The 13,766-nt window shown below is 40.2% G+C and overlaps 1 protein-coding gene across 3 annotated transcripts in view; it reads right to left on the minus strand.

Annotated features, from left to right (window-relative positions):
- Nucleotides 1-3,087: 3,087 nt before the first annotated feature.
- TTK (TTK protein kinase) overlaps nt 3,088-13,766 on the minus strand; it is a 67,822-nt gene continuing 57,143 nt past the window's right edge. For all 3 annotated transcript variants that reach the window (XM_077306019.1, XM_077306029.1, XM_077306039.1), the window contains exons 18-22: nt 9,419-9,499; nt 6,867-7,043; nt 5,200-5,290; nt 4,614-4,705; nt 3,088-3,548 (exon numbers count right to left, since the gene is read on the minus strand). In XM_077306019.1, the coding sequence (XP_077162134.1) occupies nt 3,465-3,548; nt 4,614-4,705; nt 5,200-5,290; nt 6,867-7,043; nt 9,419-9,499 (525 nt within the window). In that variant the 3' untranslated portion in view covers nt 3,088-3,464. The remainder of the gene's footprint in view (nt 3,549-4,613; nt 4,706-5,199; nt 5,291-6,866; nt 7,044-9,418; nt 9,500-13,766) is intronic.

Raw genomic sequence — 13,766 nt, forward strand, 5'->3', positions numbered from 1 at the left:
CTAATATTAGGTTAAAAACCCAAGGTATATAGCCTTAATAAACTCAATGCATTCATGCATAGTGATGCCTTCAATGACCTTATCAATGGTCAGGCATCAACTAAAACCAGCATACTTTGGATGAAGGTTGGCTCTTGATTAGAAGATAATTACTGGACACTGAAAGTGCTTACCTTTACCAGGTCCTACTTTTGAAAAATTAGAGGCCTCAAATAGTTTTATCTGGCCTTCTGGTCCACAGAACTGACTATAGGCCCATAGTGTTCTGAGTATATCATTTTATGTAAGGGAGTCAAATGGCTCTAAGTGGCACACGGAAGCCTGTTCCACTGGTTTTATTTTGTTACCTGACTATTGATAAAAGTGGTCACACTAAAACCCGTCTGGTTCATTTCCCTTATTTTGACCTTTGTCGGTTCTTGACTTTTCTTTGGGCCAGGATATTTTCTTCTTTTTGTTTTGGACACTCTGTCATCATACCAGGTAAAGCTTCACAGTCTAGTTTTTTTTGTTGTGACTCTGCAGAAAGACCAGGAAAGCAATTAAAGTTACCGCATTAGTTCTTTTAACCAGTTAATTCCTCCCTAGAGTTCTTTAAATTAATTGTCAACCCTTCTCTGAAACCAACTGCCACTCTCTTCCTTCCCTAAGGGCTTTCATTTAATTCATCTACTGCTGACTCTTAGCTTCCTCTCTCCATACATACACTGGTCAGTTTCAGCGTCCTGTACTTATTTTCACAGGTATCCTCTCCTCCTACATCAACCTGAACTTCATTCAGTTCATTACTTCAGATAATTGATAACCTAGCCTGAGTGGGAGGCAGAAGAAGAACAGAGATAAGAGATCCCCCCCTCCGCCCCAGTCCTCACAGACCCTCCCATTTGCTCACCTGAGGAGATCCTAACCAATTGGAAACAATGATGTGCTTCCTGTTTATTTTCTCTCCTGGTTTGACAACAGCAATTTAATTACAACAGTCTACTCCAGAAAAGGAAATTGAAATGCAGCCTATCCTTTCAGTGCCTATTTAACTGTGTACTACTGGAAGGTGTGGAAGATCATCCAAATATCCAAGGAATGTGCAGTAGCTGTTATCTCTGTGTAACTGCCACTCTTCCCACTTCTTGATAGCGTTCTTAAACACACACCCCTTCAAACAGGTATATTGCAAAATTTGCCTTCTGCCTGACTCATAATTACCATATACAGGTGTGCACTGTATCTTTGCCTTGGAATACCATTAAGGAATTAAGCTATGGGTATGACTTAGGGGTATTCGTTCAGCATAAACTGAGCCAAAAATACCCCCAAAATGCTGTACCGTTATTTTCCAGTTATTATTTAAGCCGCATACAGATAAAAAAATCCGATCATCTACCAGTATAGCTAAGCACAAATAAAAACTGGATTATTTGGGGGTATATTTGGCTATACCAAGGAGAAGTCAGCCCCAGCTGAGGCAGCAGAGAGCTCTCAGCTCTCACCAACCTAGATGATCTTTTCTTGCAGCTTCAAATTGTGAGAGGATCAACTGGGATCATAGGTCTACAAAATTAAGCCTGGAATAGAGAAAGTAAAGAAAGAGGTACTTTTCTCCCTTTCTCACAATATAATCAGTCTCATAATACAAGCACTTAGAACAGATAGGAACCTTTCCTATAGCATTCTTATTGCTTCTTTTCCAAGTTTGTAACAAGGAAGCTGGAGTAAATTGAAACATCTTAAGAATGGTGCTCATCAATAAAGTAGATGGGTTTTCCAATGGGCACCATGGCACCTGCCAACACTTTCCTGGTGCTGCCAGGAGGGATGCCCATATAGGTTCCAGACAGCCATAGCCTCAACCATAAGCTGGGAGGAAGAGTGTCATTTTACAGACCATGTAGAACTTTGAAAGCTCCATGAGGGCCTGGATTTCAATTGGCAACTCAGTCCTCCAAACACTAAAGCCTGCTGTAAATGACATTTGATTTCAAACAGGAGGCAAGATTTATAGCAGTTTCAACAATGTTATCTTTATGTAAATAGTCACTGAGGAATTTAACACCAAAATGTGACCTCCAATCCAGTACAAAATAAACGTTGTAATTCTATTAATATTCCAAAATCCACACTAAATCTGTTCAACACAGCATCCCCTCTCGTCCTGACATTTACCTTTCGTTTTATCAGATGCTTTGTCCCAGACAATCTGTTACATTACAGCAATAAAGTTAATAGGGAGAAATTTGTTATCATATTTTAACAATTTACATACTTTATTGTGTAGCGCAACAGAAAAAAAAATTAATTATATCCAATAGGTCTCAGGAATCTCTTACAAACAAAATCAGTTGGGACTTTGATTCTGTTCTTCTGGGCTTCTATTTGCCCTTGCTTTTTTGGAAGATGGGGCACCTTGTTTGGGGGTACATAACTTGGACCCCATAAATGCAATCTTCACCAAACCTGGAGGGCAGGTAGAAGAGAGTAAACTGAAGATTCCCTGTGAGTTCAGTATCTCTAGAATGGCAGGAGGGTTGTTCTACTGCATCATAAACTGAACCAGTTCATTTAAAAGTTTGTGATGGCTCATGTCTCATGAATAGGGCACACCATGAACCAAAATGAACTGCATTTTCACAGTTCATGCCCATCCCTAGCTGTGGGCTACTAGATGGGTGCAATGATTGAAGACAAGTACAAAGTAATACACACTGGCTGGTGGTGGGAATATTCCTAATCATTTATGCAGACCTCCATTGTTAAGAACTCTGATGATCCGCGTGGAAATGCCAGTTGTCAACTGTAAAGAAATCAAAGTGTTATGTCATAAATCACCCCAGCTCTAATCATTACATCACAACGGTTCATAGTTCAGCTGATTCTATTGCCAAGCTAATTACTTTTTAAATTTTGGTTTTGTTTTGATTTATTATGCTACTTTACTTTTTAAAATTAAATCCAGAGCCAGGGCTGCTAAAGTCAAATCCATGTGGTCCAGGAGTTTTTGCAACAGCCATCCTGATACTTCTGAAGTTCATAAGAACATAAACACAACTTGTCAACTTTACTACAGTGAAGAATAAGTCCACAGACAAGATGTTCAATTTTTTACACTGTCAATTTTATTTTTTTTTATTTACAAGGTTACTTTTTTATCAGCATATCATAAATCAAAGCCTGAAAATGTCCAGGGCAGCAAAGAACAGGAGTACATCAATTTACTTGCTTTTTATTTACATACATGTACATCAGTGCCCTCTGCAAGCAGTATTTTTACTATCTAAATATATTATCAATGTTGCATTCTGTTTCATAGCAAAGTTGATATGCAAATAATGGATAAACAGATGAGCAATTTTGCTGAACCACTGATATTACAAGGAAAAAACCTGACATAAATTGGTTTAAACAGGACCAGGCCAACGCCTAGTGTAGAGCATATTTTCATTGCTATATTTAATGCTACAATTTACACATCACTTTGTGCTCCACGATTTACCAGAGTTCGCAAAAGCAGATACATCTAAACCTTCACCATTGTTGCACTGTTCATATAAAGTCTGAAATTGAAGGAAGCAAAACAGATAATCAGATGCTCGTGCCTTCTCCCGAATCATCCTTCAAAACATATATAACTTTTGGCTCCTCATACTCAACTACAGCCCAAGTACACTTGCACATTTTAACTGAGCTTCTTTCTCCATTTGTGATCCTCATTTGCCCATTCTATTCCCAATCTGCCCCATGGTTGAAATTTAGATAAACTCACTGGGATAGGGATTTTCTCTGCTATTACAAATCAGCAATGCACCAGAGATGCTGATGAAGAGATGTAAAAATTCTGACTTGGTAGAAATCATGAAGATTTTTTCCATTGCTCCATAAACTGCTTACATAAGATCTAAAAGCCCAATGTGGAAAACATTATTTTGTTGTCTATTATCCACTGTCGCATCTTGTATGATAGGCCCCCTGAAGACAAGACATGGCCTGATATACCTATTCTGAGTCTAAAACAGGGATGAGCAGGTTGCAAATATTGGTCCCTAAGTATTTTATTTTAGGCTTGCCAGCTGATTTGATTTGTTGTGACATGTTCCTTAGAAAACTAAGCAATTTAAGTCTCTTTCCTTTTTCTGGATATATACACATTCACAATTAGATTCACCCCCACATCTCATCCTGAGTAATTCCAGAAAAGGCAGGAAGTAACAGATCATGAAGCATACTGTTTATAAACTAGGTACATGTTGATAAACTAGGTAATGGAAGATCTTAAGTTCTTTTCCCTTAAGACCCATTACTTCAGCAGCAATCCCTTCCTTAATCCTTTATTCCGAGTATTTTCTCCATTGCCACTCAGCTCTTCCTATTTTATTTATTTATTCATTTATTTAGATTTTTATGCCGCCCATTTCTTTGCAGCTCTGAGCGGTTTACATTGAACATTATATAATACAAATTACATGGAGCCTATCCTATTCCTCACTAGTAATTTTTCATATCCTAGGTATATATCCCTCTTTTGTCCAACATGGAACTTTGCCACTTCTATACTCTCCATAAATACTAAATACATATTACAAATGTGAGGTTCCTTATACTAGTGGTGATAACTTACTTACCCTAGCAGCTCTACTAATGGAGTTAGGAGAGTTCAGCCCAATAAGATGACCAAGAATACGCTTCATTTCTTCTGTTGTTCCTTTTGTATCCCCTAAAAGTTTAAGAGAAACATAACATTTTTACACTTATTTCCTACCTCTTCTTGAACTGAAATCTTGAGGCCTATACTATTACCATTAGGGTTTTGGTTTTTTTTAAAGGGTGAACGTTATTAAACACAACTAGATTCTCAGGACAGAAATCCAACAGAAAAGCAGTAGCCATCAAATGCCACTTGAAATACAACTGTCTTTCAGGATCAGCGTCAAGCAAACAAGAAAGGTATCTTTGTATGCCATCTGGTATTTCATCCCAGAAACAAAAAATGTTTGGAACCACAGTGGCAACATGTAACCCACTCAAACAGAGAGCTCATCCAAGAGAAGGCACACAGAAGACCTCACTTTCCACCTGGCTTCACACAGGTAGAGGCTATAGTCCATATTTTAAAAACACATAATCAGCCCTCATACCACTTTTGTCCACAACATTCTAGTGAATGTGAACAATCTGCGATATTAATTTCATAACTGTTATTTAAGTTACCTGTCTGTGAATTTGCTTGAATATGCACATAAGGATGAATCAGCAGTTCAGAGACTGATATTCTTTGTTTAGGATTCCTTACTAGACAGCGCTGGGTGGAAATTAGGGGGAAAAAAGAATTAGAATGTTTGGCCTCCAAAGGGATTGTCATTTTCTATATATATCTACAAATTACTTGCTTTTTGTGCTTTAAAAACAGGCATACCTGTCTGAACCAACTATGCAATCTATTAATTCAACTAATTGCAATTCATTCATTCATTCCCTGAAAGCTTAAGGTAGATTACATCAGTTTAAACAAAGAACATAAATAAACAGTTGGAATTGGATTACTCAAAACTGCCTCTTTCTCCTGGGTAAAAGAGGGGCCACATAATATAGCTCTCAGATGGCTTAGTTGGATAGAGAGACCAGTATAGTATCTACAACTGTCAGTGATACCAACACACTGATAGAGGGAGACACACATATCTCCCTGGGGAGGGAGTTCCAGTTTTGGTGCCATAACAGGCAAGGCCCTTTTTTGGGTCACCACCCATCATGGCAGGGGAAACTAAAATAGAGCCTCTGGGGATGACTGGAGCGAGTAGGTAGCTTCATTATGAGAGAAGGCTGTCCTTAAGATATGTTGGTAGGGGGATTTAGCAGGTAATATCAGCACCATGGTTTGAGCCCAGGAGCAAGTGGGGAGTCAGTGTAACTGGAGCAAGATTAGAGTGATATGGTCCCCACAAACCATTCCAGTCAACATTCTGGTGCAACATTCTATACCAACCGAAATTTCCGAACAATCTACAAAGGCAGGCCAAAATACAGCACATCAAAGTAATTTAATCTAGGTATTACCAATGGTATACATTACAGTGGCCAGATCCTTTTCTGTCTAGGTAGGGCTGCAGCTGGCTCAACTGGCAAGCCTGCTGAAAAGCATACTGGCCACCTGTTAATCCAACAGGAGGACTGGGTCCTCAAGCATCCTCAAGCTATGAACCTGCCCCCTGGGGTGGCCTACAACCTCATCCAGTCCAGGGAACTACCCATTTCCTAGATCAGACATCCCCCCCACCAGTAATACCTCAGTTATTGGAATTAAGTTTTAACTTGTTAACCTTCAGTTCCAAAACTGTCTCCAGTAACTAAATTACTTATAGTAAGTCTAATATAAAAGTAATGACAAAGCAGATCAAGCTGCTCAGTTTATGTTATATCAATATATTAAAAATAATTACAATTTTTATTAACTAAGACCTAGCTCTAACATGTCAGAGAGGAGCTGTTTTAAAGGTAGGGGATGAAAGAAAGTCAGCATAAATCAGGGATTTCCAATAAGTAGTTCATAAGCTGCTGCAAAGTAGACTGTACGTCTTCTAGAAGACCTATTGTTTATTTCTTAGGACTTTTCTCTGTAGAGCTTCTCTAATTTGGTTCAGTTTTGTGCTCTTCCTAAAGCCTCTTGGTACAACACAACAAAACTTGCTCACATCCTGCATAGGGCGGGAGGAATCACTAAGGTATTTTTCATTACCCAAAAGTTGCTCTCGTTAAAGAAATGATTGGAGTCCTTGGCAGAGATAATTTTTGTCATCATCATCATTAAAGATGATCAAGTCAGAAAGTTAATCATATTTATGACTGCATGGCTACCGTAATGCCTCATGTTATATTACCTTTAAGACATCCAGGAGATCTTTTTCTGCAATATCAGGAAACCCTATTTCATAACCAGGATCAATTATGGCATGAAGTTTTGTGATATGATTTGTTATGTGCTGAAATGGAGTTCTTCCATAAGTCATACAATATAAAATGCATCCCAATGACCAAACATCGTTTTTGGGACTGATCTAAAAACAAAAAGTTCCTCAGACAATTAGCACCATCACTCATTGTTACAGAATATAAGTTACCTGATCCAACAAAATATCGCAAAATATCAATGGCACACTTTTTGTGAAGTTATGCACCATCAGGATAAATTAATTTGCTCACGGCAAAGTCAAAGGCATGATAAAAGAATTTTAGAAAGAAGAAAGAATGATCCCATGAAAGACTTTTCAAAGCATTACAATTACTAGAACATCCTTAACCGTTGTTCCTCTTAATATTTGTGAAACAGCCCTGGGGGTGGAACGGTCCAGGGTGTCCAAGCTGTAACAGGGCCAATCACGGTGCGGCCAGATCGGCCCTGCACCTACAGGTCCTGCCCTCCCTGTGGTCCTCCAGATGTTCATGGACTACAATTACTATGAGCCCTTGCCAGCATTTGCTGGGCTCATGGGAATTGTAGTCCATGAACATCTGGAGGACCACAGGTTGACTACCCCTGCTTTAAAGGGAGTGAGGCTGCTGAGCTTACAGCTGACTGTGACAGCCCAGCCCTGATGTGGTCCCCTCCCCACATTAACAGGTGGTGGCTGAGTCTTTAAAGGGATCCAGGTTGCTCCCTTTACAGCTGTAACACTGTGTCCCAGCCCCTCTGAATGCTCCACCCCACCAGGCTGGCTGGGATCATTTAAAGCACCCCCCCCCCACCAATTGCTTATGGCAGTCCTGGTGGGCTCACTTGAACAGCCTCCAGCCTTCAAGCATTCCCTGCCACCTGAGCAGGAACATTTAAAGGGACCCCAAAGTCTACCTTTCCAGTTAAAAATAAACGGTGCCTCCCAAACTCTTTCAAAACTGATCGGGCAGGGCCTGCCTCCACCCAGCCCCATCCTGAAAGTCTAGCAATTACCATTTTTTAAAAGTGGCAGATTGTAAGCTGTACAGATGCAATAGCCATTCCCTCGCCCCCCTCTCTTTGCAGGGCTTCACGATTGTCTGCATGCAGCTTCAATCAAGGTGAAACTTCTCTGGTTTCTTTTCTTTGCCCTGACCTAGACTTTCTGCCCATGGTTAATTACTGAAAAAAGGGGGTGTTGAGACTTTAGCCTGCCCAGAAACTATACTTCTTTGACCTGGAAAGTCCTTCCTCCTCGTGATCCCAGAGATGTGGATATTGCCTGCATTTTGTATACTGCCATTGATGTGGCATTCCTCCTATGCTCAGGAGCCCTTTCTTTTTTGCTACACGTTTGTCTCTTCCAAGGTCCCCTCACCCCCCTTTCCCAATTTTTTTTCCTTAAAGGTTCTTGCTCCCCAGCTCAGAAGGCCACAGAAAACCCCTTCTCACTTAAAATACTGCTGTGGTCGCCCTCACTGCTGGAAAGATGATGATTCCAAGCCAAGTGTCGCTCTTCTCCCAACCCCTCCCAACATCTGAGGCCTACCATTCAGGGTTGTTGTGCAGATGAAACTGGATGCTATTGCGGGGGTTCTTTTGCCTCATGTTTCGTCTGCATGACGCGGTCGGGCAATCGCCCTCCTTGCTGCCGCCGGTCCCCTGAAAAAGGTTGGGGACCACTGCTCTAGAGCAGCCTTTATCAATTTTTTTACTGTTCAGAAACCCCTGAAATTTTTCAGGCTTCAAGAAACCCCAGAAGTGGTATAGTCATGCAGAATATGGTTGGGAAGCATAGCTGTGGTCACAACCACACAGGGCTCCTTCCCCTTCCCACCCACTCCAGGCCCATCATTGGGCATTTGGGGAGGCGGTCAACAAGTCCATATAGGGTCATTTTACCTGATAAATGTTTAACAAATTTAAATTATTTATACAAAAATAATTAATTCCCACCCATTCAGGACACCCTTCCAGAGCCATCAAGAAACCTCAGGATTTCACAAAACCCTGGTTGAAGAAGCCTGCTCTAAAGTGATGTCTAAATATTACATTTTGGCTAACAATAATATTCATGACTTTGTAAAGAAACTATTGCTATATGATTTTATTACTGATTTCTAGTTATTGCAACAGGACTTGGTTTGACTGAATGATCAAAATTCAACACTCATTTAAATATTTGGGGTTAGGGGGAACTCAACAACATACAGTTTTTATGACAGCCTACTCTTCTTAAGATTTCATAGCGTCTTTGACTAGTTATTAATTTTCCTCTGAAATATTTTCCTTATGTTGACTATTCCCTCCTAGTTAGTCTTAAATGTTTAATATATGATGTTATCGGTACACCACCTCTGCCCTTCCATTCTGGGTACCCTGATTGTTTTATTCCCACCATGGTCTCCAAGAAAGTGAAATAATCTTGCATGAGGTTTGCATAAATAAACAGACAGATCCACAGGTTCTGCCCTTTCAATAAGGATTAGAATATTCTACCTTTGATCTTGGTTTTCCATTTTCTACACAAGATGACATATCTTTGATTGCCTCTGGTGACATATAGTTAACTGTTCCAACCTAACAACATAAGCAAATAGGGTTAAAAACATAATAATCATACATTAAAGTATTCAACCTCAAGTTTCCTTCTGAAAGTTTTTACTAACAAAAGCTCAGGGAAACAATGTCTTCAAAATCATAATTTTAATATAGGTTGGGTTAAGCAGTAAAAATATTACTAGTTCTGTAATAGTTCTTGAAAAAACATTAATTCAAAACCAAAAGGTATTAAATGACTTTGGAAATGCCTGGATACAATTTGAAATGTATACAGTAATTTTTGATTCATAGCGAACTCACATTGAATGATGTGCAGAAAATACCTTAGAGAGACCTACATATAGATCCTTGACATGCCACTCTGAACACTGTTCTCTGTTAGGGCACTTTCCCATTCTTCAGGAACATGGGCAAGGATCTGGCCTGATGGGGCCTGTGGTTCCCACCTTGAAGCAGCCAGAGGAACAAGTAAGCTGGAAACCTCATAAAGGTCCGGGCTTTCTGCCAGGGATGGAAGTGGTGTGGCTATCTGGCTGACAGCAACTTCAAATATGACTCTCCATTGCTCAGAGTGAATACCATTGGCTTATACATATCCTGAGAATGAATCCACACACTCGATATACTTTAAGTTGTGTCCAGTTCTCAGCTGACAATTTTATGAAAGTCCACATCACTCAATGTAGAAGCTTTGTGGGATATGCTGGTTTGGCTCCCGTTATGTCCAGTGAGACATTTGTCTCTTCACCTCTATACATTCCTTTCTTCTTACAATAGTAATTATATTCACAATCTGAAAGAACTGAGTCTGCAATAGTCAAGTACCACCTTACCTTTTTCTTTCAGCGGACACAACTGGAGACTTCAGGAAACTATGAATTTTGTGATATGCAAAATTCCTTGCATTTTTCCTGCTGATGTCCTATCTACCCTCTCCCTTTACAATAACACTAAGAACTCATTGAAGGCAGTTATAATTCCAACAGTTCTGTACAATTCTTGTACACAGATAAAAAAGCACTGTGCAGGGATTATTGCACATTCTTCTGGAAACCAAAAGATCAGGCTTGGAGAAGGGGGCGGGGGGGGGGGGAAGAGTAAAAAGATTTTAAAATGACATTTTTAAGTGTTGAGATATCAAGAGGGTGTAATTTTGGGTTGCCTCTTCAGTCCCAGACCACATTGTCCAAGCTGCCCAAAATGGCAAATGATATCTCACAAGGTAGAATGAGAACTTGGAGCATTTGAAACTAATTTTTTTACTTTATTGCACAACCCATCTTGGAAGTGAGGGGAGCTATAACGAGGAGACAAATATGAAAGATGAAGCAGATAAAAGCTGGAAGGGCTATAAGGAAGAGTTCCATGTAGAGATGGTAGGTAAAAGTGGCAATGGCTAAAAAGAGGGAAGAAGGATGTACATTAAGGTGACCAGATTGTCCCACTGGTACTTATGTTGAAATTAAAATATATATATTACAATACTATTTTTGCCCCCTTCAATGATCGCTGCCTTGCCGTGGCAAGGGGGCTTGTGTAGCTCACTGAAGCTATGAGCTATGCCGTGCAGGGTCACCCAAGACGGACAGGTCATAGCTAAGAGCTCTGACAAAAGGTGATCCACTGGAGAAGGAAATGGCAAACCACTCCAGTATCTTTGCCATGAAAACCCTATGGACAAGTTCAAAAGGCAAAGTGATATGACGCCGGAAGATGAGCCCCCTCAGGTCAGAAGGTGTCCAGTATGCTACTGGGGATGAGCAAACGGCTAGTACGAGTAGCACCAGAATGAATGAAGCGACTGGGCCAAAGACGAAAGCACGCTCAGTTGTGGAAGTAACTGGTGGAGAAAAGACAGTCCGATGCTGTAAAGATTTTTATTCCATAGGAACCTGGAACGTCAGATCCATGAATCAAGGCAAGCTGGATGTGGCTAAACAAGAGATTACAAGACTGAACATCGACATTTTAGGAATTAGTGAACTAAAATGGACAGGAATGGGTGAATTTAATTCAGATGACCATCAGGTATACTACTGTGGACAAGAATCGCGCAGAAGAAATGGAGTAGCCTTCATAATCAATAACAGAGTAGGAAAAGCAGTCTTGGGATACAATCCCCAAAATGACAGAATGATCTCAGTTCGAATCCAAGGCAAACCATTCAACATCATAGTAATCCAGGTCTATGCCCCAACCACTGCTGCTTAAAAGGATAAAGTTGACCAGTTCTATGAAGCCCTACAACACCTTCTAGAAGCAACGCCAAAAAATGATGTGCTTATCATCATGGGGGATTGGAATGCTAAAGTAGGAAGCCAAAAGATAACCGGGATAACAGGCAAGTTTGGCCTTGGAGTACAAAATGAAGGAGGGCACAGGCTGGTAGAATTTTGTCAAGAAAAAACAATGGTCATAGCAAACACTCTTTTCCAACAACCCAAGAGACGACTCTACACATGGACATCACCAAACGGTCAACACAGAAATCAGATTGACTATGTGCTCTGCAGCCAAAGATGGATAAGTTCTATACAGTCAGTAAAAACAAGACCAGGAGCCGATTGTGGTTCAGATCATCAGCTTAGTTGCAAAATTTAGGCTTAAATTGAAGAAAGTAGGGGAAAGCACTAGGCCACTCAGGTATGAACTAAATCATATCCCTGACGAATATACAGTAGAGGTGACAAATAGATTTAAGGAATTAGATCTGATAGACAGAGTGCCTGAAGAACTATGGACAGAGGTTTGCAACATTGTACAAGAGGTAGCAACTAAAACCATCCCAAAGAAAAAGAAATGCAAGAAATCAAAATGGCTGTCTGAGGAAACTTTACAAATAGCTAAAGGAGAGAAGGGAAGTGAAAGGCAAGAGAGAAAGAGAAAGATACACCCAATTGAATGCAGAATTCCAGAAAAAAGCTAGAAGAGATAAGAATGCCTTCTTAAATGAACAATGCAAACAAATAGAAGAAAACAATAGAATGTGGAGGACCAGAGATCTTTTCAAGAAAATTGGAGATATGAAGAGAACGTTTCATGCAAAGATGGGTATGATAAGGGACAAAAATGGTAGAGACCTCACAGAAGTAGAAGAGATTTTAAAAGGTGGCAACATTATACAGAAGAACTATACAAGAGCGAGCTTAACATCTGTGATAATCACGATGGGGTAGTTAGTGACCTGGAGCCAGACATCCTGGAATGTGAAGTCAAATGGGCCTTAGGAAGTCTGAGCAACAATAAAGCTAGTGGTGGTGACAGCATTCCAGTTGAACTATTCAAAATCATAAAAGACGATGTAGTAAAAGTGTTACACTCAATATGCCAGCAAATTGGGAAAACTCAACAATGGCCACAGGATTGGAAAAGGTCAGTTTACATTCCAATCCCAAAGAAGGGCAATGCCAAAGAATGTTCAAACTACCACACCATTGCACTCATTTCTCATGCTAACAAAGTTATGCTCAAAATTTTACAAGCTAGGCTCCAGCAATATGTGGACCGAGAGCTTCCAGAAGTACAGGCAGGATTTTGAAGAGGCAGAGGAACTAGAGATCAAATTGCCAACATACACTGGATCATGGAGAAAGCTAGAGAGTTCCAGAAGAACATCTACTTCTGCTTCATTGACTATGCTAAAGCCTTTGAGTGTGTTGAGCATAACAAACTGTGGCAAGTTCTTAAATAGATGGGAATACTAGAGCATCTTATTAGTCTCTTGAGAAACTTATATGCAGGTCAAGAAGCAACAGTGAGAACTGAACATGGAATCACTGATTGGTTCAAAATTAAGAAAGGAGTTTGGCAAGGCTATATACTGTCGCCTTGCCTATTTAACGTATGCAGAGCACATCATGAGAAAGGCGGGATTAGAGGAGTCACAAATTGGGATCAAGATTGCAGGGAGAAATATCAACAACCTCAGATATGCAGATGATACCACTCTAAAGGCAGAAAGTGAAGAGGAACTAAAGAGCCTGTTGATGCGGGTGAAGGAGGAGAGTGCAAAAGTTGGCTTGAAACTCAACATCAAGAAAACGAAGATCATGACATCCAGCCCTCTCAATTCCTGGCAAATAGATGGGGAAGAAATGGAGATAGTGACAGATTTTATTTTCCTGGGCTCCAAAATCACTGCAGATGGGGACTGCAGCAAAGAAATTAAAAGACGCTTGCTCCTGGGGAGGAAAGCTATGGCAAATCTAGACAGCATCCTAAAAAGCAGAGACATCATCCTGCCAACAAAAGTGTGTTTAGTCAAGGCTATGGTATTTCCAGTTGC

This window comes from Paroedura picta, chromosome 1, assembly GCF_049243985.1.
Source record: "Paroedura picta isolate Pp20150507F chromosome 1, Ppicta_v3.0, whole genome shotgun sequence".
In the NCBI taxonomy this organism is placed as follows: Eukaryota; Metazoa; Chordata; class Lepidosauria; order Squamata; family Gekkonidae; genus Paroedura; species Paroedura picta.